This window comes from Meleagris gallopavo, chromosome 7, assembly GCF_905368555.1.
Source record: "Meleagris gallopavo chromosome 7, MGAL_WU_HG_1.1, whole genome shotgun sequence".
NCBI classification, from domain to species: domain Eukaryota; kingdom Metazoa; phylum Chordata; class Aves; order Galliformes; family Phasianidae; genus Meleagris; species Meleagris gallopavo.
The window spans coordinates 31,510,924-31,534,227 of record NC_139410.1 but is presented as its reverse complement, the minus strand read 5'-3'; the positions used below and the strand labels follow the sequence as shown (position 1 = coordinate 31,534,227).

The 23,304-nt window shown below is 34.0% G+C and overlaps 1 protein-coding gene across 5 annotated transcripts in view; it reads left to right on the top strand.

The window, feature by feature from the left end:
* Positions 1-23,304, top strand: part of LRP1B (LDL receptor related protein 1B) — a 588,907-nt gene that overhangs the window by 536,290 nt on the left and 29,313 nt on the right. For all 5 annotated transcript variants that reach the window (XM_085227675.1, XM_085227679.1, XM_085227677.1 and 2 more), the window contains exons 75-83: positions 45-179; positions 1,165-1,284; positions 2,484-2,725; positions 7,560-7,783; positions 8,042-8,148; positions 10,226-10,342; positions 11,559-11,732; positions 12,292-12,417; positions 18,089-18,253. In XM_085227675.1, the coding sequence (XP_085083801.1) occupies positions 45-179; positions 1,165-1,284; positions 2,484-2,725; positions 7,560-7,783; positions 8,042-8,148; positions 10,226-10,342; positions 11,559-11,732; positions 12,292-12,417; positions 18,089-18,253 (1,410 nt within the window). The remainder of the gene's footprint in view (positions 1-44; positions 180-1,164; positions 1,285-2,483; positions 2,726-7,559; positions 7,784-8,041; positions 8,149-10,225; positions 10,343-11,558; positions 11,733-12,291; positions 12,418-18,088; positions 18,254-23,304) is intronic.

Genomic DNA, 23,304 nt, shown 5'->3' with positions numbered 1-23,304 from the left:
AAACAAATCTATCAGAAACTTTTAGACGTTTTGTTTATGTTTAGGTGTCACAGAATATACATGTGAGGATAACGTGAACCCTTGTGGAGATGATGCATACTGTAATCAAACAAAAACATCCCTACTATGTCAGTGCAAGCCTGGATTTCAGAGAAATGAGAGAAATAGACAATGTGAAGGTACAGACCTTTTCTATCACCTTTCACTGCAAACTATTACAAGTCAAATTGGCAGTCCATTTTCTGTGCTAGAGAAGATGTGTATCACGTGTATATTTTTCCTAGAGTACAAACTCTTTCACAGCAATGGGATTTAGAAATTAAGATAAGAAGCTGGAAGGACTTAAAGGATATAGATACAAGCATTTTAACTGGAGAAGTTATCAAAGATTAATGCTGGTTGTGCAAGTCAAAATGTTCCAAACAAAACATTAAATGATTTTATAATTTAAAATGTAAATGGATGATAGAAGAGTTAACCAAACAATTAGGATTAGCTTTTAAATATATATGTATGTGAGAATATTTTGAATGCTTAAAAATAATGAAGATGCAGAATGCTGAAAATCAAATGAAATCAGTTGAAAGTAAACTACTTTAGACAAGATAATCCTAATATCTATTATAACACATCGAGCAGGAAAAAAATATATATATGATAGTTATAAAGAAATATAAGCCTACTTTCAGAGGAATGATTGTGAATTCACTTCTTTATTGGTGAGAAGTTCCTTGCAGAAAATGCACAGATCACTTCAGTGGGACAAAGTAAATAGACCCTTAAATCCAAAATTTTCATGATTTGTCTTTTCAGTACAAGCTATACACATGAGCTTTTCAAGTAACAGGTGATTGTGTAGTTTTAAGTATAACAGAGGTAATTATATTGAAGATAATCATAGCAGACATTTTCATTCTCAAGGCTGATTTCAAGCCCTAATGACGATAGTTAGTATAGAAAGGATGGAGAAGTAGTATAATAAATAAATTCTAAGCTCTGATGAATGCAGTGGGAATAATGTTAATAATTGCAGAAAGCTTCTTTCACTGTTGTAAGTTATAAAAAGGGTACAAGTTCATTTTCTAAATCCGCATTGTTGCACATATTTAGAATGTGTTAAATAGTAGGGTATTATGCTACATAAATTGCATTCTTTTCTCACAGACATCAATGAATGTATGGTATTTGGTGCCTGCTCCCAGCACTGCAATAATGTTAAAGGCTCATACAGATGTGCATGTGAGAAAAATTATAAGGAATGGAATAACAGTTGTAAAGCAAAAGGTAAGGTTACAGAAATGGACAATACTAAATCTTTTGTTATTAATATGGTTGGTAACACTGATAGTTTGCATATATAAAAAAATTATTTTAGATGAAAATTCCTTGAATAGGGCACAGAAATAATTGTCAAAATCATTCAGATTTATGTAAAAATGAACATACTTAATATGAAAATTTGTTATAATTTGGTGCTGTATATATATATATATATATTTTTTAATGCTTCAGGAGTAAACTAAATAGTATCTGGAGTTAACATGTTTTACTTTAATCATGTAAGTGGAGTTTTTGTAAATATAGTCATCTTAAAACAGTATCTATGTAAATCAGCTGCCCAGACCACATACTACTGAAGGTAAATATGCACACAGATTAAGTTTCTGTCTTCCATGAGACAGATGTGTCGTGCAAAATAGAGCTATTAGTTTTGTCTGAGCTATTAGCTTTGGCATAGTGTAATTTTTAAATTCATGTTACAAATGAAAAAAAATACCAAAAACCAATAATGCAACTGCTGGAGTAAATTTAACATAATCTTTATGGATCTACATCTGAATAAGTGAAAGTATAAGCATAGCATCACACCCACGATTTAGTGAGATTTTAATGCAAGTGTGATTTATACCTACACTTGGTCTCCAGCTTGACACCACTGTTAAAGTTAAAAATTGTGGCTCCTTATCTTTGTGCATATATGGTGCACAACTATGAACAGTTAACTAATCAGAGCTTTATGGTCTGTAAAGTAATATTTCATATATCTTAGAACTACAACAAAATGAATCAGTCCTTCCTTCTCTATACAATGAACACATACTGGGTAGGTAGATGATAGCAGCTTTATTCACATTTTCTTGATGAAAATTTGTCCTGGGAAGATCATATTCATGAGTAATTAATAATTTCCTCCATATATAACATGGATTCTATCAGGATGAAGAATCATTACCTACTATTGAAGATGTTCATGTCGCTTTATTTGTATATTGATTATGTAGTCTCATGTGTCACAGACTGAGTTTGAAAACATTTACGTTGTATAATGGTGCCAAATTATGAAGTTATTTCCCTGAGCATGAATGCCTTTCTCATCCCAAACAATCAGAAAATAATTTTGACATAAAAAATGGTCAGATAAACACTGATTTTTGCATTAGTTGACATTTACCTTATTTTTGTCTCATTATAATAATCCCTAGGCTCTGAAGAACAAGTTCTCTATGTTGCTAATGACACTGACATCCTGGGTTTTGCATATCCATTCAACTACAGTGATGTTCATCAACAAATATCACATATTGAACATAATTCAAGGATAACTGGAATGGATGCATATTTTCAAGGGAACATGATTGTTTGGAGTACTCAGTTTAATCCTGGAGGAATTTTCTACAAAAAACTTCATGATGAAGAGAAAAGGCAAAGTAACAGTGGTTTGATAGTAAGTAAAACAAACAAAACAAAACAAAAAAAAACAACACCACAAATTCATTTCCATTCACTTTTTATTTTATTTTTTATGATAACAAATGTTGATTCAATAAATCAAAATATCTCTGTGGTAATTATTTTATTCAAATGATAGACGTGAAATTAAATGACTATGCCTTTCCATTCAAGACTGACATGCTTTGTCAAGTCTCTAAGAGAACACCAGCGTAGTATTTAAATTTTTTCTAAGCAGCTATAACCAAATACTAGAGGGAGATGTACTGCAAATGTGGAGTAATTCTCCTGTAATATTTGTTTTATATAATTGAAAATCTCTAGACAGATCACTATATCAAATTCTATAAGTAAAGAAACAAGAAGCTTGTAAATCTTGTGAAGTTGATGTGTTTGGTTTCTTTGTTGTTGTTTTTAATGATTTATTTTAGTTCTTTGTGGTTTATATCCAGATAAGTTATGCAATGGTAAGTGTAGTCTGCTGGTCTGCAACTGCTTTAATGGATCTGCATTTTATTATGGGTCCATAAAACTGAACATAAACTTCCTCAAGATTTCTTAATGGTCTGGGGGTTGTAATTTTCATAATAGATTCAACGTTATCTGCCAGCTTAAACTAACAAAGAAAAAATGTTCTTGCAATTACTATAATTATATATTGCTTTCTATATTCCTATTTGGCCATTATGTCAAAATACTCTGTGGTCACTACCTCCTAGTTTGAAACTACTGAACTGGAGCTTTGTTTTCCCCAGTGTTGAGCAAAAGCTTATATTTTTCTTTATATGCTATTTTTCTCCAAATCTCCTGGCAGGTAGATTCTGGTGAAGGTATTTCATCCAAATCATACAAAGGTTTTGACAAATCTGTATGTAGAAAATATACCGATGACTGACTGTATATGAGTATAACTTGGGTATGTTTCATATACCATAGTGGTTTGGGTTGGAAGGGATTTTAAACATCATCAAGTTCCAACCCTCTCTGCAATCATATTTGTGGAGCACTTATTTCTCACTGTGCTAACCTATTCAGAATATTTTCCCAATTTTATCTCATTAATACTCAAATATTATTGCCATATGTATAGCTGATCAGTAAGCTAATTAATTTTGCAGTGTTGCTCTAATGCCATCACTTAAATTTTGGTTTTGAAAAGGTTGAGATTTCCTTATTTTTAACTCAAGTTTTAATGGATAAGTTTTCAAAGGTTACATTATAACTTTTATATCTAGACTTTGATATGTAAATCCAGATGGCAAACTTGAACAAACTCACCTGCATTTTCAGGTAATTGCATTAATGCAAAAATCCATCTCAATTGAAATTGCTCCATGGAATTAGCATATCAAGAGACTTCCTCAGAGAATAGCTTTAAGTATCTTATATTTCTCTCTGAAAAGGGCTTCAAACTTGGCACAAATTGAAGCATTAAAGGAAATAGTAAATATCAACTCCTCAGAGTTTATTGACAGATGCAGAAGAGGATTCTGATAAGAGTTGATACACGTGAATTGGTGATAACTGGTGCAGCTGTTTACTGGTATAATCCTTTGAGAGAGGATATATAAGTTATCTGAGGCGAATATTCAACGTAGTGATTTTCCACTTAAACTAGAGTGCTGCTTTTCATGGAAGAGGATACAAAGCTGAACATTAATATGATTGTACGGTAAAGCAGGAAGAAAAACATGTTTTGTGATGTATTTAGTCACTATATTAGAAGCTCGCTCAAGGCTTACTGTTCTGAGAGCATAGCAAGGGCCCTTAACCACTCCTATCACATATCCATTCATCTACTCACAACTTTGCCTCAGGACTGAAGGTGTTTCAATCCATGGCTTTAAATGGAAACAATTTCTAGACTGCTTTCTCTAAATATTATTTTTGCAATGTATTAGAACCTGATATATCACTCATTTACCCCCCCCACCAAAAAAAAAAAAAAAAAGTAATTAGGGTTTTATAGCTTTTATAACTGAAAAACTTGTCTTAAAGAACATACCTAAACTTGAGTTTATATCCATCCCAGCTAACATATGTCATAGCTTTAATATACTCTGTGGACAGACACTGTAAAGTGGCATCTGATTAAGATTGCAGACAGTAGTTTTGAATCTATAAAATATTGATGTTTGTTTAACAGCCATTTTTCAGGCTAACCTTACAAATATCTTCTGTGACTTCTCTGTTTTATGCAGTCAATCTAACCTATCTTGTGGTATATTAATTATACAGAAGATGTTTTCAAAGGGCTGAGAAATACTGTTGTGTTTTTTAAAGTTTCCTGCTCTGATCTATTTACTGGTACGACCAAGCTAACACCAAGATACCACCAGTATAAGAGGGCTTCTTATCCAAGCTCTCACTGATGTTAGCAGGCATTCAAGCTCAAGGAACATCTACGTTACTCTTTTCAGCTGTTAATTGATTTAAACAGTATCCTTCCAGCAGATTTCCTCCTTTTTTAGCAGTGCTTATCATTGGTAGGTTTTTAACATAAACTTCCTCCTCTAAAATTCAGCTTCAGGGTATGAATTGTTTTCTGTAATTTATACATCATACCAAAATGGTTTCCAGATCCAAGTTGTTACTAGTTGGTACTATAGCTTTAAAATAAATAAACAGTTTTTACATTTTTCAGTTAACAAGAATTGAGCTCAAAAGTGGTCAAGTTGAGGCACATTCTGTCTGTCAGCAGAAACTACCTTAGTTTAAGAGGTGATCAGGTTTTAAATCCCTAGATTTTCTACTTAGTTGTAGTAAATTATAGTAGTAAATTATATTCAGCATCTGAATGGGCTACAAAAACTTTAAAAAAAAAAAAAAAAAAGTGATTTTGCTCCTGTATTTTCAACTGTGTTCTGTATGCAAAAGTCATTCATAATTAATATAATCCAAATGAGGTAAAAGCTCATTTACAGTAAGTAATTCTCCTAGACAGTACAAGAAGGTGCATAAGACATCAGAAACATGATATGACGAGGCTGAAACATAATGAAGACAACTGAGAATTAAACGGCAGTAGCATCAGCTTGTGTTCTTTTTATTCTCTCTTTTTAATCTCTTACACCAGATGGTGGCTGGAATTTCTTGTGGTTATTTCCTTGTTAATTTGATATTTAATATGAGTCCCAGCTTTAGTGGAATTTCATTCTTCCTGTGTGATTGGGAAAGGGTCAGTGTTAGAAGCAACCCAGCGTTGTGCCAGAATGTTTTGGTGATCCCTTTTGTCTCATCTGTGTCATGGGATCTTGTGTCAGTTGTTTGCTAGGTTCCAAACAAAAATAAAGAAGAAACAGTCTTAATAAAAACAGTGGTTCATGAACAGTCCAAAGGAAGACAATGAACTGTGCTTGCCTTGATAGTTCCTGTCCTTTTAAAAGAATATTTGGTTCCATTGTTGTAGTTTATTGTTTCAGGTAGATCAGGATTCAGGATGAATTCTCACAGTCTCCAAAGTAATAGCTGGAGATTAGAGGCTTCTGGACACAGATAGCTGAATATTATCCTGAATTAAAAGCCATTTGGATTAAAAAAAAATACAATGAAATCTGTCAGAAAATACATACACTGTCAGGTATCTTTTCTTCTCTTTGAAATTCTTGAAGCAATATGTAGATAACAAGAAAAAGAGCAGGATATTGCGTGCAGGTATTACAGTACTTGAAAAAATAATTGATTTTTGATGTATTTGTGAATCCTTATGCTGCCAGTATTGTTTCATTTAAAAAAAAAAAAAAAAAAAAAAAGATGCTTGTTTTTACTTAAATTTGTATGATCCTGTTTTTAAAGCACTTGTTTCTAAATGCAGCGTTTAATTTTTTTGTTTGAATAACTAAAAAGGTTTTGTATGTCTTTAGAACATTCATTCTATGATATTTTAAAGAATGGAAATTGTACAGTGTCTAAATTCGCCATTACAAGTCCTTTTTTCACCTAGAGATGGAAATGGCCCTTAATCTACGATGAAAAAAACTCTTTAAATGTCTTTGTTGTTTTGAGTGGATGGTTTTTGTTCATAAGTTGACTTGATATCATCATATGTCAACCAGCAAACAATTGCATATGTATCAAGTTCATGCATATATTAATTTTGGATGATATGCTGCATTTATGTAAGAAATAACTGGATAGTCCTATTTTACCAATTTTATTTCTCCCTTCAAGAATTCTAGTGAACAACCGAGAATTCTGGTCATATGTCTCCTATTTGCAGTATGAACTTTTACCGTTAAGACCATATTTTAGGAACTTATACCTTAATTATAATTGTGAAATTATAAAGGAGATATTACTGTTTATAATACGAAAGTTTTAATCAGCCAAGCCTTGTTTACATATGGAGCTCTAGTTTTAGTTGATGGAGCACAAGTAGAATTAACAACAAAGGAGAAGTGCTTTGATAGCTTCCTTGTTACTGCCTACTAATACTGGTCAGAATTCAGAGGTAATTTTTGACAATGTTCTAAATGCAGTCATTTTATTTATCCTTGGCATTCTCCTGAGGAGTCATATCTCAGGATAGTATAAACTGTTATTTCCAATGAAATGTTAAGGAGGGGATATCATTGCTTAGTTCTTCTTAGAGTACGATAAATGTATTAACTCAATTCTTTGTTGTTGTTGTTGTTGTTTTTCCTTTGGAATTATTATTTATTTCATTTATTTGCTTCAGCAGCAGTAGTTCAAACAGTTCAGTGTTTTTGAATATTTCAGCACATATATATGCAGAAGCTAGAAGTTACTTGCCAATACAAATCTGTAACTATGCAGCTGCTGTAAATGATCATTTCATTACATCTGACTTTAACATCTGTTCCTTTTAGTGTCCAGAATTTAAAAGACCTAGGGGCATTGCTGTTGACTGGATTGCTGGAAACATTTACTGGACTGATCATTCCAGAATGCATTGGTTCAGCTACTACACAACACATTGGACTAGTCTGAGATATTCCATCAATGTAGGTCAACTGAATGGACCTAACTGTACAAGACTCCTTACAAGTATTGCAGGAGAACCATATGCAATTGCTGTAAATCCTAGAAAGGGGTATGTAAGTTTCCACGTTACTCTGTTTTTGTAATTCAAACAATAATTCAAATTAAGAGAAAAAAGTCTATAAATATCTTAACTTTTCCAAGACATTTACTTAACCTCATTCTCTATTTGCATGCATGTAAATCAGGGTATGCTATTTCCTATACTTCAGGTAGGTTGCTCACAATAATTTAATATCTTTGAGTGTTTTGAGGTTCAGTATGTGTATATGTGTGTGTGTATATATATATTTATGTGTAATGCTTTTAGGATGATGTACTGGACAGTTATTGGGGATCGTTCCCACATAGAGGAATCATCTATGGATGGTACATTGAGAAGGATATTGGTTCAAAAAAATTTACAGAGGCCCACAGGTATGCAAGTTATCACTTTTTCTGGATTACATGGCATTTCTTAACTCTTTGTGGGTTTGTTGACTGAATTCTTGTTTCCATGTTAGCAGTATGTGTATGTGACCCATGTGCAGGTGATAATAAAAATTTTCAGTTATGTTTTCATATGATTCAATTTAATACAAATTACTTAAACTTCCACAAGTTTAAAAAGCCATAACAAAGCATTACGTAAAATCAGTTTAAAAAAATAAATGATTTGTTCAGTAACACTTAACAAGCAAAATCAATTAAGGGCACATCAATTAATGATGGAAAAAGTTTTCTAAGAAAGCATATGAAGTCTTGCAGCCTATTATGGTTAATTTCCTGAATACTCTTCAAAATAATTTAAAAACTAAAAAAAACACAAGATTTTAGGTTTTGAAAGAAACGGCAACTTAATTATCTCAGTATTTTGCAGAACTGTTTTGAAGCTTGACAGTGTGTGTTGAGATCTTGTGAATTGGCATTAAGGCTCCACTGTCAGGATAAAAGTAATTTTTATGACAAAGGAAATGGTAAACTCGGAATGAAATGTGTCTCTCTTGACTTTCAGCATCCTATCTTGAAACCTCAAATGATGTATTTGTGACCCATTTTTTTCATGCAATATTTGATTTTTATTCAGGCTTACAGAGATAATATTTGTTATTATTGCATTGCAAATTAAGGTTTGTCCAACTTTGCTATGCATATCTATTGAAACATTGGCTTCTTTCAAGAGTATGCTGAGTATCTTAGTGTCTCAGTTAGAAGTTGCCACTGTCACTGCAACAAGTAGGTATGTTTTAACAGAATGAGATCCTTACTAAGGCGAGCTTATGCATGCACAAATTGCACTCACACGACAAAGTGAATATCCTTTTTTTTTTTTTTAATATCATGATTAGATTGAAATATAGGAAAGTAGGATGTATGGGATAAAGAAATCTCTAGGAGAGGAAGCTTATGATCCTTTTTGGGCACATATGAAGCACAGTAGTGTACAGTTAGTAATAAGTCAGCCACTTGTGATGATTAACACTGGAAGAGATCAGAATTTTGCTTATCAGTATTGTTGCCTGCTCTTTGCACTTACATAAAACACTGTGAATGTGTCAGATAAACATGTTTGTTTAAGTTCTATTGGATTTTTTTTGTCACTAATTACACTTGTATTTGATTGCCATGGTTATGTCCTGGAGAGGCAGGTACCAATTCCTTTGTCACTGAAAGCAATCCAACCTCAATTTTTTTAGCCTTAAATTTTGAATTTTATAAGATTTGTGCTGGACTGCTTTTCTGTTTGTTAGTGGTTTTGGTGGTTTTTTTTTTTGTTTTTTTTTTAAGCAGAGCTGCAAATAGAAACTAATTGCACTGGTCTGTGTGTCAGAATTCTTCCACATCCTCTGATCTATGTGTAGCTGATTCATTTATGACCTTAAGAGGAGAAATTTTGCTGTTATGTATAATTTATTTTGATGTATTTTTTCTGACTTGCATAAGTAGGAAGAAAAATACTTTTTCCCATTCTTATTAAAAATACACTACAACTTCAGAAGCTCAGAATTAAATTATTTTATGGTTCAAATATTGTTACAGGCGGAAGCTTCTGACATGACTTAAAATGGCATATTAATCATTTAAGCATCCCCTGGTGAAACAAAGACTGCATGATTTAACTATTTAGCTACTGCCTAGAGGCTGTGTAGTCAAAATGAAATCTACTGACATAATTAATTTTTTTGTTGGTAGAGAAAATTGCAGGATTCAATCCTACATTTATAGTCTCACTTGGTATGTATTCCTACCTGCAGAGGATAATGGTTTGAAAAGGTACTCGCCTATGAGGAGTAGCTTAAAGAAAGTAAAATAAATGGGTTGAAATAAGAGGAAGATTTAAGCTGTAGATTTTTTATTATTATTATTTTCTTCACTTTGGTCTGCAGGCATGTCTTTTTGTTGTCTCATTTTCATCAGAATATGAATGATAGAAAAATGTATTGCTACTTAACAATTTTCTCAAACTATATATATCTCATATCTCATTTAAACTTTTTTTTTTTTTTCTTTGTAGGTCTTGTGGTTGATCAGTTTAGTCAGCGTTTGTTCTGGGCTGATTTTGAATTGTCTGTCATTGGCAGTGTTCTGTTTGATGGTTCTGATTCAGTTGTGTCTGTGAGTACTAAACAAGGTATGAAGTGGTTTCCAGCAATTTTACTAGATGTAGAAGCTATGAAAGCTGAAAGCATTCAAAATTAAGAACTTATAACCATGGCTTTTTTAGGCAATACTTTTGATATTGGAACAAATAAATATTTAATTTTATAAATAATCTTTAAAGGAATAACTATAAGAATAGCTATTAAATGATATGTGTAAATTAACAAGAGTTATGTAATTACTAGCTTGGCTATTATTAAATACCATTGTGAGTAAATATATATATATGGACTAAATGAACTTACATAGAAAAACAAGGATCTTGCTAGATTAGAATTTAGAACTGAATTCATTGCATAGGAAATGTAAAGATTATATAGATCAGAAACAAGAGTCAATTCAGGGAAAAACAATGGATTTGTCCTTCAGCTCAGTTCAGAATACTACTGAAAGAATGTCAGTTTGGAAAATTTTTTCAGAAGAAAAGAGATTCTGATTATGCAAACTGTTCTCAGAGGTTTACATGTTGTCTTTTAAATAATTTGGTCATACATGCAACGTTATTTTATGAAAATTTGAGTAGAAAAGAGCAGAACAATGAATAATTTCAAAATGTGAAAGTAATCTACTTTAAGGGAATGCTTAGTGGGCAGTTAGTAGTGGAATCTCGTTGGGATGATAACCACATCTGGCCATTAGTGTTTTAACCAGTGGTCTGGAATTCACCAGAGTGTTTTGTTTTAGCTGTTAAAAAGCTAAAAAAGAATTAGTAGAGGCTTTGTGGTTTTTGTTTTGCATGAATTTACCATCATTATGAAATATCTATATATGTAATGTAAAAAGCAGTATTTCTGACACTTTAATAATGAACAATTTTAAGAAATACGAGAATTTTTCCTTTGTAAAGCAAAATATTTTGTTTTTTTTTTTTCCTTGTCATGTTCTTCCAGTTAGTATTGCAGTTGAATATGTTCTAAATAGCTCACTCTTCCTTTACAGTTTCCCTGCTTCTCTATATTCAACCAGTTTCAGAGACTGAATCAAAGAGATTTTATTTGCTTGTAAAATGGGAAGAATTTCTTTTAAGAAGATTCCTTTTTAAAACACAATCTTTGTGGGTACAGACTGCTGCCTGAAAAATAATGCTTTTTAGCTTGTAATAGCAGTGCAATTGAAGTTGTTATTAAAATTAATTTGTTTGCTATTTGAATATGAATATTTGTGTTAATTGTTCATTTTTATTTAAGGTTTACTGCATCCCCATAGAATTGACATTTTTGAGGATTACATATATGGAGCAGGTCCTAAAAATGGTGCATTTAGAGTACATAAATTTGGCAGGAGCCTTGTAGAATACCTAAGTGTCGATGTTGATAAAGCAAAAAGTGCCTTGATCTTTCATCGCTACAAACAAATGGACTGTGAGTAAGCATAATTACTTAACACTGAGTGTTTTTGCAAGTTCATCTCAGAAAAAGAAAAATAATAAAAGTATCCATCAACTGTAGAAATGTAAAACAAAACTTGATTCTACAAAGTAAAAATAGATTTAGTTATGTTTCATTATATAATTATAATTCGAATTCTGATGCATTTTTCTTTCACTTGAAATGGTATTGGACAAATGACTACATTGCATTCCTGCAGTGCAAACGAAATAATAAAAAAGAGATCTGAATAAAAAATACCTCTTGTCAAAATAAAATGAATTTTTTTATTGAATATTACTAATTCATTTGTTTTTACTGGAGTCAGTTCTATTGTGGTATGAATATGGCACTGCCATTTGAATGAGTGCTGACTGACTTCGTGCTGTTGATATTCTGAAAATTGGAATTGAATCAGAATTTTGTGATATATATATATTTTTTTGTCCTAGTTCTGTAAGATAGCATAATTTAAAATAAATAAATAAATATATATATATATTTTTTTTTTTTAAAAAAAGAACCTTTTTTAATATTTTCTTTTCTCAAACAGTGCCTAATCCATGCTTGGACCTGACATGTGATTTCATTTGTTTACTCAACCCTTCTGGTGCATCATGTGCTTGTCCAGAAGGAAAATCATTAGTTAATGGAACATGCATAGATCAGAGTCTCTTAGGTAGGTACTGAAAATTGTGTTTGTATGTGCAGTACTTTGACATTCACAAAGAAGTATGAAGTCGATGTTTCAGGCTGACGTTCTACTTAGGCTTCAAGGAATGGGCAAATTCTTTGAAAAGATCTCAAGCACCATGTTGTTTATGGTAGGTTGACAATGTATTTGGTGTTAAGAGTCCACTAATAGCCTCCAAACAAGAGACATTATGCGAGTTATCAGTGAATGTCTTTTCTTGTTTGAAATCAAGTTCTAAAAAGGTTCTTTTCCTTTAGGAATTTATGGAATAAAAAATGGGAGCCATAGTCTTCCCTTTTCTCATTTAAAAACTAGAAAATGTATACAAAACATGCCAAACTACATGCACTCAATTTATTTAAATGTTCCATTATGTTGTCTTGATTGTCTCATAACATTTTTGGCAAAGTGAAGAATGTCAGAAATGCAAAACGACCATTCCTGCCTCACATGACTATAAAATCCTTATATTTTGGGCGATTACATTAGGAAAGATTATGTAGTGATATTCTTGTTAATCTGCAATAAAATCTCCCTAAAAGTCAGTTTAAAGATTTCTGTAGATTTCAGTAGTCAGCTGGTTGGTCCTTGAAATTGTGAAATCCACATTTTAATCTGAGTGTGTATCTGTGAAACGCTTTAACTCATGAACTGCTTGTTTTTATGATTGGTTTGATCTCAATGTTGTAAATGTACTAAGTGCGTCACAATCATTTATGTACATTATAATTTAATGTGTTCAAAAATATTCTACTTTCTACAATTTCTTACTGTTAAGTCTGCCTTAAGGTGGTCACTGGGAGGTAGTCTCACTCACAGAATTAGAATAGTTCACTTGGAAAGCACTTAGAAAGATCATCAAAACCAACTGCCTTACAACTTCAGGTCTCTTGTTCTTTTTCTTGTGACTGTATGTCAACTGTAAGTTGACTCAGATTCTGGTCTTTGGATTGTTGATTTTTTTTTTTTTAATAAAAGGAAATTGAGGTAACTCTTGAAATTCTGTATAATAGAATTGTCATTCTGTAAATAACTTGATCCGTTGAATTGATTTTTCTTCATAAATACTATGTGAGGAATTCTAATTTTTGAATCCTCAGTGACTTTCTGTAAGACTAAATCCAGGTTGCTCTAGACAGCTGCTTTACCAGCATTTCTTAAATTCATGAAAAACAAGAGTTTTTGAGTTTTATTTGGCTCTCTCAAATTAGAGATTTTACAACATATGCGTGTTGTATCATTCAGAATGGTTATATAATAAAATGAGAGCAATTTCCTGTGTCTTCTCAGATAAGTTTTCATCTTTTTTCTCCCTTGCTGATTATGACTGACAGAGCCTAATGTGTTTTTTTTTCTGTGATTTATTTCATGACTGCAGTAGGCCTGACTTCTTCAATTTAGGAGCAGTTTTGAAATGGGTAGAGTACCTCTTCATATTGCTAAGTGAGACCACTTGATTTGCATCCACTAGGTTCATTGTATCTAATGCCTGTAGAGTTGTGAAGCTAATAGTGTAGGGATTGGAAATGCAGAGATTTGCACTGGAGGAAGTCAGTGTGTATCACAGCCGAATGAACAAAAGTAATGGAACACTTCCAGGAGTCCAGTGTTTTGGGAGTGGAAACCTGTCAACTCTCATTTTTAGAAGGGAATATTTGTGATTTCTTGGCTGGAAGAAGAGCCTGAGAATTATCACAAACACCCAGATCTGGCGTTGCTACTGAACAGACATGAAATATTTCATTTACTGCGGTGTTTTCTTCTGCACATTTCTGTGAGAACTTGCCCTCTGCATGCACAGACCACAGGAAGCCAGGTGCTCTGCCTGGGGATGTGTAGAGGTTAATCCCCCTGTGCCTTTTATTTCGCCCACAAATTGTACCTCAGAGAGCTGTACTAGCAAAAGCTATTGGCACTTCAATCTCTACTATCATCTTGATTTCTGTCTTGCTTTCAGGTTGTTGGTTGTTTTGGGGTTTTTTTAGATATTAAATAGAATAGCGTTCCAACACAGAAAGCTGCTTTTGGTTTGAAGAAAGAAAAGGAAAAAAAAAAAATTATTACAGCAGTATCTTCTGTATTTATAGTAAGTTATTATATGGAGACTGATATATCCTAGAACTGAAGAAAATGTGTTGAATTGCTGCAGTGTTGGTTTCTTCTCACCATGCATCCTTTTATTAGCCCTTCTCTTCCACTGAGGATTGTAAAGCAAATGGATATTTTAAAGGAGAAAAAAAAAAAAAAAAAGGGAAATCAAGGTCTTTCTTATTGCATTCAGACAAAATTTGAAGTTTACAGCTTGTTCTGAAAACTTCGGCAGATGGAAAAGTGGCAGAAGCAGGAGCCCTTCATCAGGGGGACAGTGAAATGTATACAACATTTCCATACCATTAGAACTCCATACTCATTCCTTAATAGATGCATTCAGTTCTATTAAGTATGACCTACATAATTTTCTTTAGGATAAGCAAGAACCTTTGTGCCCCTTGAAATAGTATTTTCCACTGTGGAAAGGGAAACTGTTCATGTTCCAGTGAATGTTGTTCATAAATTGTTCATCAGCCCCTCTGCTACCATCTATGGAATAGCAATAAATTTAATAGATAATTGGTGGTTAGGTTCAGCCCCTATTGCCATACCACTAATGTTCACCTCTGATGATGTGGACCAACATTATAAAATAAGAGGCATTACTTTTGGAGCAGACTTCACAACAAGTGAAATTATTTACACCTGATGTTTCTGAAAAGAAAAGAGCATCTGCAAGGTCTTTGAGTCCAAGTTCCAATTATCTATGACTCCATTTTATTTTTTGTTTTTATTTATTTTCTATCTCAATTTTATTTCTCTTTGTTCCAGCACTGAATATTAGTAGACATGTTCCCAACTCTTTTTTTTTTTTTTTTCTCTGAAGCCTTTATTCACTAACTCAGATTAGATGTATTCAGCCTTTTGTAACAATTCTTTGGTGTATCTCTCCTGTATTTACTGTTTTTCCTGTCTTCTCTTATGGGCACATGTTGTTCCTGTCTCCCATACAACGGCATCTGATCCCCTCTTGGACTCCCCTGATGTGAATTATCTAGAGTAATTTGATTCTTTTAAGTACTTGCAGACAAAGAAAAAAAGCAGCATGAAAACTCCTGTACTGTTTAAGTCTAACATAGTATTTGTAAATTGACTTATTTATTACCTTTCAGTCCTAGTTTTTAGTTTGTGTAAAATCTGAAATTGTTGTAGTAACTTTTATTAGTTTTGTATGAGATTTTTATTTAAATTCTTGGATCGAGGACAAAATCAGCACCCAGTTTTACTAATCTTGTTATGCTGGAAAATATTACAATCCTTTCAGCTTTCAGGTCAACCTTAACTGATTATTTTGTAAAGATATAACATGTATTGCATTTAGAATCTGTAAGATGTAAGCATCCTCGTCATTTTAAAGGCAGTTGGTTTAGATAATCTTTACTGTGGGCAATTTTTGGTTCAGTATTTTTTTTCCGACAGTATGAAGAGATGTATTTCTTGTTATATTTAGGGTAATTTTAAAGTTTGTATTTCATGTTTTGTAGTTATAAATATGTGTTGTGATTTTTTTTTCTGTTGAATTCATCGTGTCTATCAGAATTCAATTTTTTTTTTTAATTTTGTATCTTAAATGTGCAGAATTGTTCTAGAAAAGAAATCGGTATTTTTAATATACTATCAAATTCCTAAAAATGAGCAGTTGTCTGTACTTTAGTGTTATTCAGTTTTTATTCAGTTCTGCTCTATAAACTCATGACTAATAAGTAAAACAGATAAGATAAGCAAAACAAAAATAGACCTTTTCGCCAATAAGATATGCCACATTATCATTTAAACAACTTCTGTAATGAGTAACTGAAGAATGGTTCATGGAACATCAAAGAATTTAATGAACCACCTAAATAAATAAATACTGAAGCATCTTCAGAGTTCTAGGCACAAAATAGCTTTGTTACAGTAGATGTAGATCCATGGTGGATACCTAACAACGAAGACAATATGACATTTCATACTGGTATTGTAAAGACCTAAATAATACAGTGCCACTCATTTCTCCTCAAGAACTTTCAGATGCGTTGTCTTCAGGCACCTGCATCTCTCTCAAATGAGAAATGGATGATATAGGACAGATGGATACCTCGACTGCCTCATATTTTGTATAACTAAAAAAGTAATTCATCAAAACATCTATATTGGTGGATGTATTACTGAAGAATTCTTAGTGTTTCTGACTTTGTATTAGTTTGGCAGCAGTCTGTCTTTATAAGCTTTGTTTTGTTACGTGTGAGATGAGAAGTCTTGCTAAACGTGTATTTTGAGCTGCAAAGGTTCTTGTCTGTTGCTCAGGATTACAGTTATTTGGATGTGTGAGCGTTGTGTACATGCTGGTCTATAATTAATTTCTCGTTGGTGTCACTGAACAATTTTATTTCTTGTTCACTCAAATGAACAGTGATTTATTTCTCAGTGTTTCCAGGACAGGCACAACTCTAATTGCAAAACAGCTTTATAGAAATATTGAATCTGTCCTAATCAGAATGTATGTTACCATGCACCCCACAGCTAAGGAGGTGGTACTGCTGCCATGAGCACCTAGTGAAGGCAAAGCAGTAGACTATGTCTTTTCTTAGAAGGTAAAATTGGGCGTTCAGTCTAGGGAAGGGAAGGCTTAGGGAGACCTTACTGCTATCTACAACTCTCTGAAAGGAGTTGTGGTGAGGTGGGGATCGGCCTCTTCTCCCAGGTGACAGAGAGAGGACAAGAATTAATGGCCTGAAATTGCACCAGTGGAGGTTTACGTTGGATGTTAGGAAAGATTTCTTCTCAGAAGGAGTTGATGATGTATTGGAACAGGGAAGTAGGGGAAGTACTGTCCATGTCATTGTTAAAGAAAACATCCCACATCACTGAGGGATGTGAAAGGACATGGTGGGATTGGGCTAATGGGTGGACTTTGTGATCTTAGTGGTCTTTTCCAACATTTATGATTCTGTAAAAGAAAAGAATAAACCAGAAAGTATGGTTTAGAAGTATCAAGTTAGTATGCAAACATCATTTTGTGAGGATGATTTAAAAGCTGAGCAGCTTCTTTTTAAATATTTCCGATTATGTTTATTAAGAAGGATATTAACAGATTGGAAGAGCAAGAGAAATAAATCAACTACAAAAAGGAAAATTCCTTCAGGCTGAGATAACCAGAATAATACAGGGAAGTTTTCTGAGATTGCCAAAATCGCAGAAATGAAACAAATATCTTATTTTTAATTTATGAAAAAAAAAAGAAAAAAAAAAGTTTCACAAAGGAATTCACACTGCCGTTACTAACTGATATCCTCTGGGGGCTCAGCTTTCCTGTCACACTATTTGGATGAAGCCAGAGCCAAGAAGACATACACAATACCCTGGTATGATACAAGCTTCCAGACCTGCATACAGCTCCCATTGCCTCTACAGCTCTTCATGGCCTTTCCAGTGCTGACTTATGGTTTATTAAATGTTCTTCTTTTTCTAGCAACGTGTGATAGTTTACCTTTTACTTTTTGAAAGTGATTATGTATTTTTGCACTTAGGCAGGGATCAGTAGCTTCGTATAAAATACAAATTGTTCTCTGTGCTCTTGCTGCAGATGACACATGCAAACTGACCTGTGAAAATGGAGGAAAGTGCATTATAAACGAGAAGGGGGATCCGCGATGTCACTGCTGGCCAAGTTACTCAGGTGAAAGGTGTGAAACCAACCACTGCTACAATTACTGCCAGAATGGAGGAACCTGTGGAGCCTCTCTCCTTGGTACATATTTCTGTGCAGCTTTATATTATCTTATAGGCCTCAATTTAAATGTTCGAATCTATTCCTAGTTTGTATATTTTTTTTTCTGTGGCTTCTTTCCTTTGTCTGTACTTAAATTCTATGCAATATAGCAGCATATGCTGTACATATACTTTATTATCAACAGTGTTTTTCACTCAAGGGTCTCAGTGTTTTGGCAAAGTCAAACTACATCTCACAAAAAGGAGCATGAAACTATCGAGAATGAAAACATACATACTGAGGTGTCAAAAGGGAGCTGTAAAGTCAAACCACGTGTGGAAAAGCACCACACCCATTGCCCTATCTCTATCTTAATTCTTTCTCTAAACTTTTAGGTGCTACTGGGCATAGTTTCCTTCAAGTAGTGTGATGTGACTTCAATCTTTTCCCCGTGTCTTAGTGGAGTTAAAAAGAATAATAAAAGTAGGCATTTTGCTCACCTAATTTTCGGGAAGATTTGGTAGATCAGAATTCAAATCCTTTGTTTGCTTGAAGGAATTTGAAATCACATCTCTTATCTTAAGGAAGATTATCCTAACCGTCAAAACGAGGATATCTAGGAGTTGGCATTTGTACCCAACATATAGACTGCTCCAGGTTGTGTCCTGCAATTGAATACTGCTTGGGCTAGAGAGGAGGAAAGTGTGTTAAGAAGTACTCTAAAATTTAGGGCTATGTGAGAAAGCAGAAGTTAAATTCTATTTTCCATTCCAAAGAACATTTAAATACTTGATTGAAAGCAGGACATCTGAAGGAGAAGTTTGCTGACTGCTCTCTTCTTGGAAGATTGTCAGATGTCGGAGTTGAATCTTATTCCCCTACGTGGTGAAGTGGTGAAGTGATCAACATCCAAAGGAAAGTACAGGCACCTGGCCATAGGATCTGTTTAAAACAGAACTCCCTATAATGCAGAATCATGTATCTTAGTCTCTGTGACAAAATGAGGTTAGATCTTAATGTTTTTCTTAAAATTCTGTACTAATGTAGCTTATATATTTTAGCAATTCAGCTTCACTTAATATGCTGGCTTCAGTGGATCCCATTCTGATTTTCTGATGTGTGTGCTAAACAAAGGGTTTTTCAGCTCTGAGTATTTGAGAGTTAATGTTTTTCTTTGTTCATGTCACTAATAATGGCTAAATAGTAGAAAATCAGAATTACTTTAAGTTGATTGAATTATACTTGAAACTGCTTCCAGTAGCTCATGGAAGTACTGAGACAAATGATAAGCAGAGATTTGTATCAGTTCAGTGAGATCAATGTATGTTTAGTGAGGACATGCAAGTGAATGAAAGATGTTCACGGATGATTTAAATGATGTGCAGAACTTCACTGTCATCTGGAGGGGATGTTTACTCCCTCATCTTTACATATCTGGCATTTAATTGATACTCTTGAGGTGACAAGCACAACAAGTAACTTAGCTCCCAGCGCTCAGCTCAGTCCTGATTCCTGCAGAGACCTCTGGGTTTTATTTTTCCTTTTCTTTTGACAGTAGCCATTGAGCTCAGATACTTCCAACAGCTTGTTCTTCATTAGACAGCTCACAGTTGCTGTGCTCACACAGCTATGATATAACCTGGATTTTTAATACTTTTTTCCTACTAAATCCAACCTCTGAAATCTCTCTGCCTTGCTGGAATAATTAGTGAAGCAGACTTGATAACCAGTGAGTGAGAGATATGATCAAGATTATACAATATACTTCTGCTGATTTGTAAATCGTGGCCCTACCTGCAACAGAGAGCCTGGAGGTGCGGAAGTTAGCCTTATTTCTGCTTGGTCTCAAACAGGACAATGTGTCTGTGCCAAAAACGCCATTAGGAGAGCAGCATGAATATCACTCCAGTCCACATTTCAATGTTAAACTGCCTGGTGTGGGGAATTCAAGCCTTTAACTTCATCAGAAGTGTATTGTACAATGATTAGTCACAACATGCTCAGCTTTTATCAGCTGAGACCAGCATAGAGCCATTCCTGCTCATTAGCAATGGAGACTTGGATCTTAGAGGCACAGATCCTATTGCTGAGCACAGGGAGCACCTTGCTCCCACATCCTTATGATGTCAAAAGTTCTGATGGCTCTTACTGGGCCATTCCTGCTGATAGGAGTATTATTCTTCTGTGCTCTGTTCACTTCCCAAGTTTCATCAAATTTTTAATAACCATATTTCAACTTAACCAGATTTTCCATCTGCCATTTCCAATTCATGCCTTGAAGCCATGCCATAACTTTCATGTGAAGGTGTGGAAAAAAAGATGATACGTTTTTCTAAATCAAAGTGACTTCATCCAGCATTCCAGATAACATTTTCAAATTGATCCACATCTCATCTTCTTTGCACATCTTGCCCCTGGACTTTGTAAATATTCTATTAGGAAGAAATCTCTATTTCTTATCAGACTGTATTACTTACCTTTATCAGACTATAAATCATGTCGTCTTGAAACAAACTAACAAGTTAATGAGATGTCCCCTTGTCTGAGTTTAATCTAATCCATATTATACTAAAACCATTATGTTTTTTACAGAGGAAACTTAAACTGGGTGTTTTAAGGCATTAAAAATCTCTTAACACAGATAAACTCCTCAGGTGTTTTTGCAATGACCGTTTCTTCTTTCCAGTCAGATAAACCACCATGCCAAGTATGCTACTGGGTCAACGCACATTTAGCAGAAAGGGCTGCACAAGCCATTCACACTTTTGACAGAGGGTGTGAAATACAGAACAAAGCAGCATTCACTCTCTTACTTCTCATCATTTCAGCCTTGGAGGCAGAGCTAATCTGCCTAGTCAGGTTCATGAGGCTCATTAGTGGGCAAGTTACTTTACTCTTGCACATTGAAACGTGTAGGAATATAAAGGTTCTTTATTACTAGGAAATCCTCTGCTTTTCATTCATGTTTGTAGACTTGAAGCATCTTAAGTTCAGATTTCAAATGTTTCGTCCTATCTGGTTGACCTGTCCATTGGCAAAAGGTACAGAACATACTGATTGTTTGTTTATGTAGAGAATTCTTTTGCATTTGGAAAGTACAAAATTATAATTTTAAATTGACTCACTATCATTTTAATTTATTTTACTGTGTTATTCCTGCTTGTGCAACTGCCTTTCCAACCAGTTCTTTCTAAGTTTTTGATCCACTATACTATTGGCTCATCAAACTATGCTACTAAACTGTTGCAATCAAGTTGCATTGTGTTTTTCCTGATTCCTTCTTTTTTTTTTCTTCTTTTTTTTTTTTTTGTTCAAAATGATGATGCTTTTTCCTCTGGAAGTTCCAACATCCATATTTGTGTAAGTGCCTACCCAAATTGTACCCACAATATAAATGACCACTGATAACTGCAGCTTGCTTGAATCTCCCTTTTGTAGAAACCCCAATTGCCCTTATCAATTTCTTATATTTTCCAATTCAAATAGCCTTGATGGAAGTAATCCACAAGTGCCGTTCTACACACATGCCCTTTGGGATGTGTAGGGCCTGTTGATAAATGTACATGGCAGAACTGCAGAGCATGTGCCTTCAGGCTAGCACCAATGTGAGAAAAAGCAGCCACAGACGGTGAGGGGGAAGGGTATACAGGGACCACTTAGCAGCTGTATTTCCACTCTCCCCATTTCAAGGAGTCAGTTGCTGTCTATTAGTTCTGCCACGATGGGCTTCGTGAAGCGCCTCTGTGAATTTGATTTGCCTGGGACGATATCTGGACTTCCTGACGAGGTGTTTGCTCATCCAAGCTGTTGTGCACATCTCTTGACTCGAGGGAAACTGGTTCTGCTGCATGCTGCTGATATTTAGCTGGGGAGCTTCATAGGGAACGAGCTTCTGAAGTTAGCCAGCTGCTGTGAGGATTCCCTGGGAGTCAGGAAGTTTCCTCATTGTTGGGTTCTGCCTCAAAACTCAAGGCAAATACACCACGAAAGCAAATATGTCATTGTTTTCTGATACAAACAGAATGCTGCAGCATATGAGATGCATGTCTGGTGAATGGGTGTGTTCCACTGAACGTGTAAATTCTGTTCTCCTTCACTACCCAATTCTTAATAGGAAAGTGATAACCAATTAAATAAATCATGGAGTATTACTCATTTTTGTTGTTTTTTTTTTTTCAAAACGTGATTGTGCTAAATCTTTGCTGGATGTGGTAAGTTGTAGAACCTCATTATCTGCACACAAATGTTAATTTGTTAAACAAATCCCACTGGCAATTCAGGGATTATTCACTTGGTTTACTTACTGCTAAGCCGTTTGGCAAATTCCTATGTGAACATTATATAGCTAGAGATTGGGGCAGCTTTAATTAAAATTTAAAAGTTTATGACAGTTGTATTGAACTACAAAAATTGAACAAAGAAAATGTCATCTGTTAATTAAAAGTACACATCTGAGACATGTAATTAAAAGTTTGGGTATAATAATGTACACTTTCCAGTAAACCAAATTAATGGGAATTTGGAGGGGAATAAAAAAAGATATCATATAAATACACTTCCTTTTTACTTACAGTTTAAAGTGAAAGTGTTGGAGGAAAGTTTTCTAAATACCTTGCACTTATAGGCTAGATTAAACTAGTTCACAAAGTTAGATAAATACATCTTTGTACTACACCCTTGTTATGAAGGGTAAATTTAACCACACAGAATCATGATGTTTGTAGAGAAGTGAGTAAAAAAATGTGCAATTGATGAAATACACTCCTAAAGTAAAATATATATATATATATGTATATATATATGTAGATGTTATTTTGTGTTCTGCTTTATAAATAAAAAGGAGGAACACAATACTGTGTTCTGAAAATGCTATCAAAGAAGAAATTGTTTAGTTTGTTCATGTCTTGCATAGTTCCTGCAGTCTCATACTGGTAAGCCCCCTAGGAACATGTAGCTCTAATCAGGACTGGGGACTGGATGAGGGGAGAGGAAGGGTGTTTCAGTGGAGGATTCTCTGCCTGGTCTGGTGTGCAGCTGATCCAAAGGAGGCACCACAACCTGCCTTGAGAGTAATGCATTTTTAGATGGTT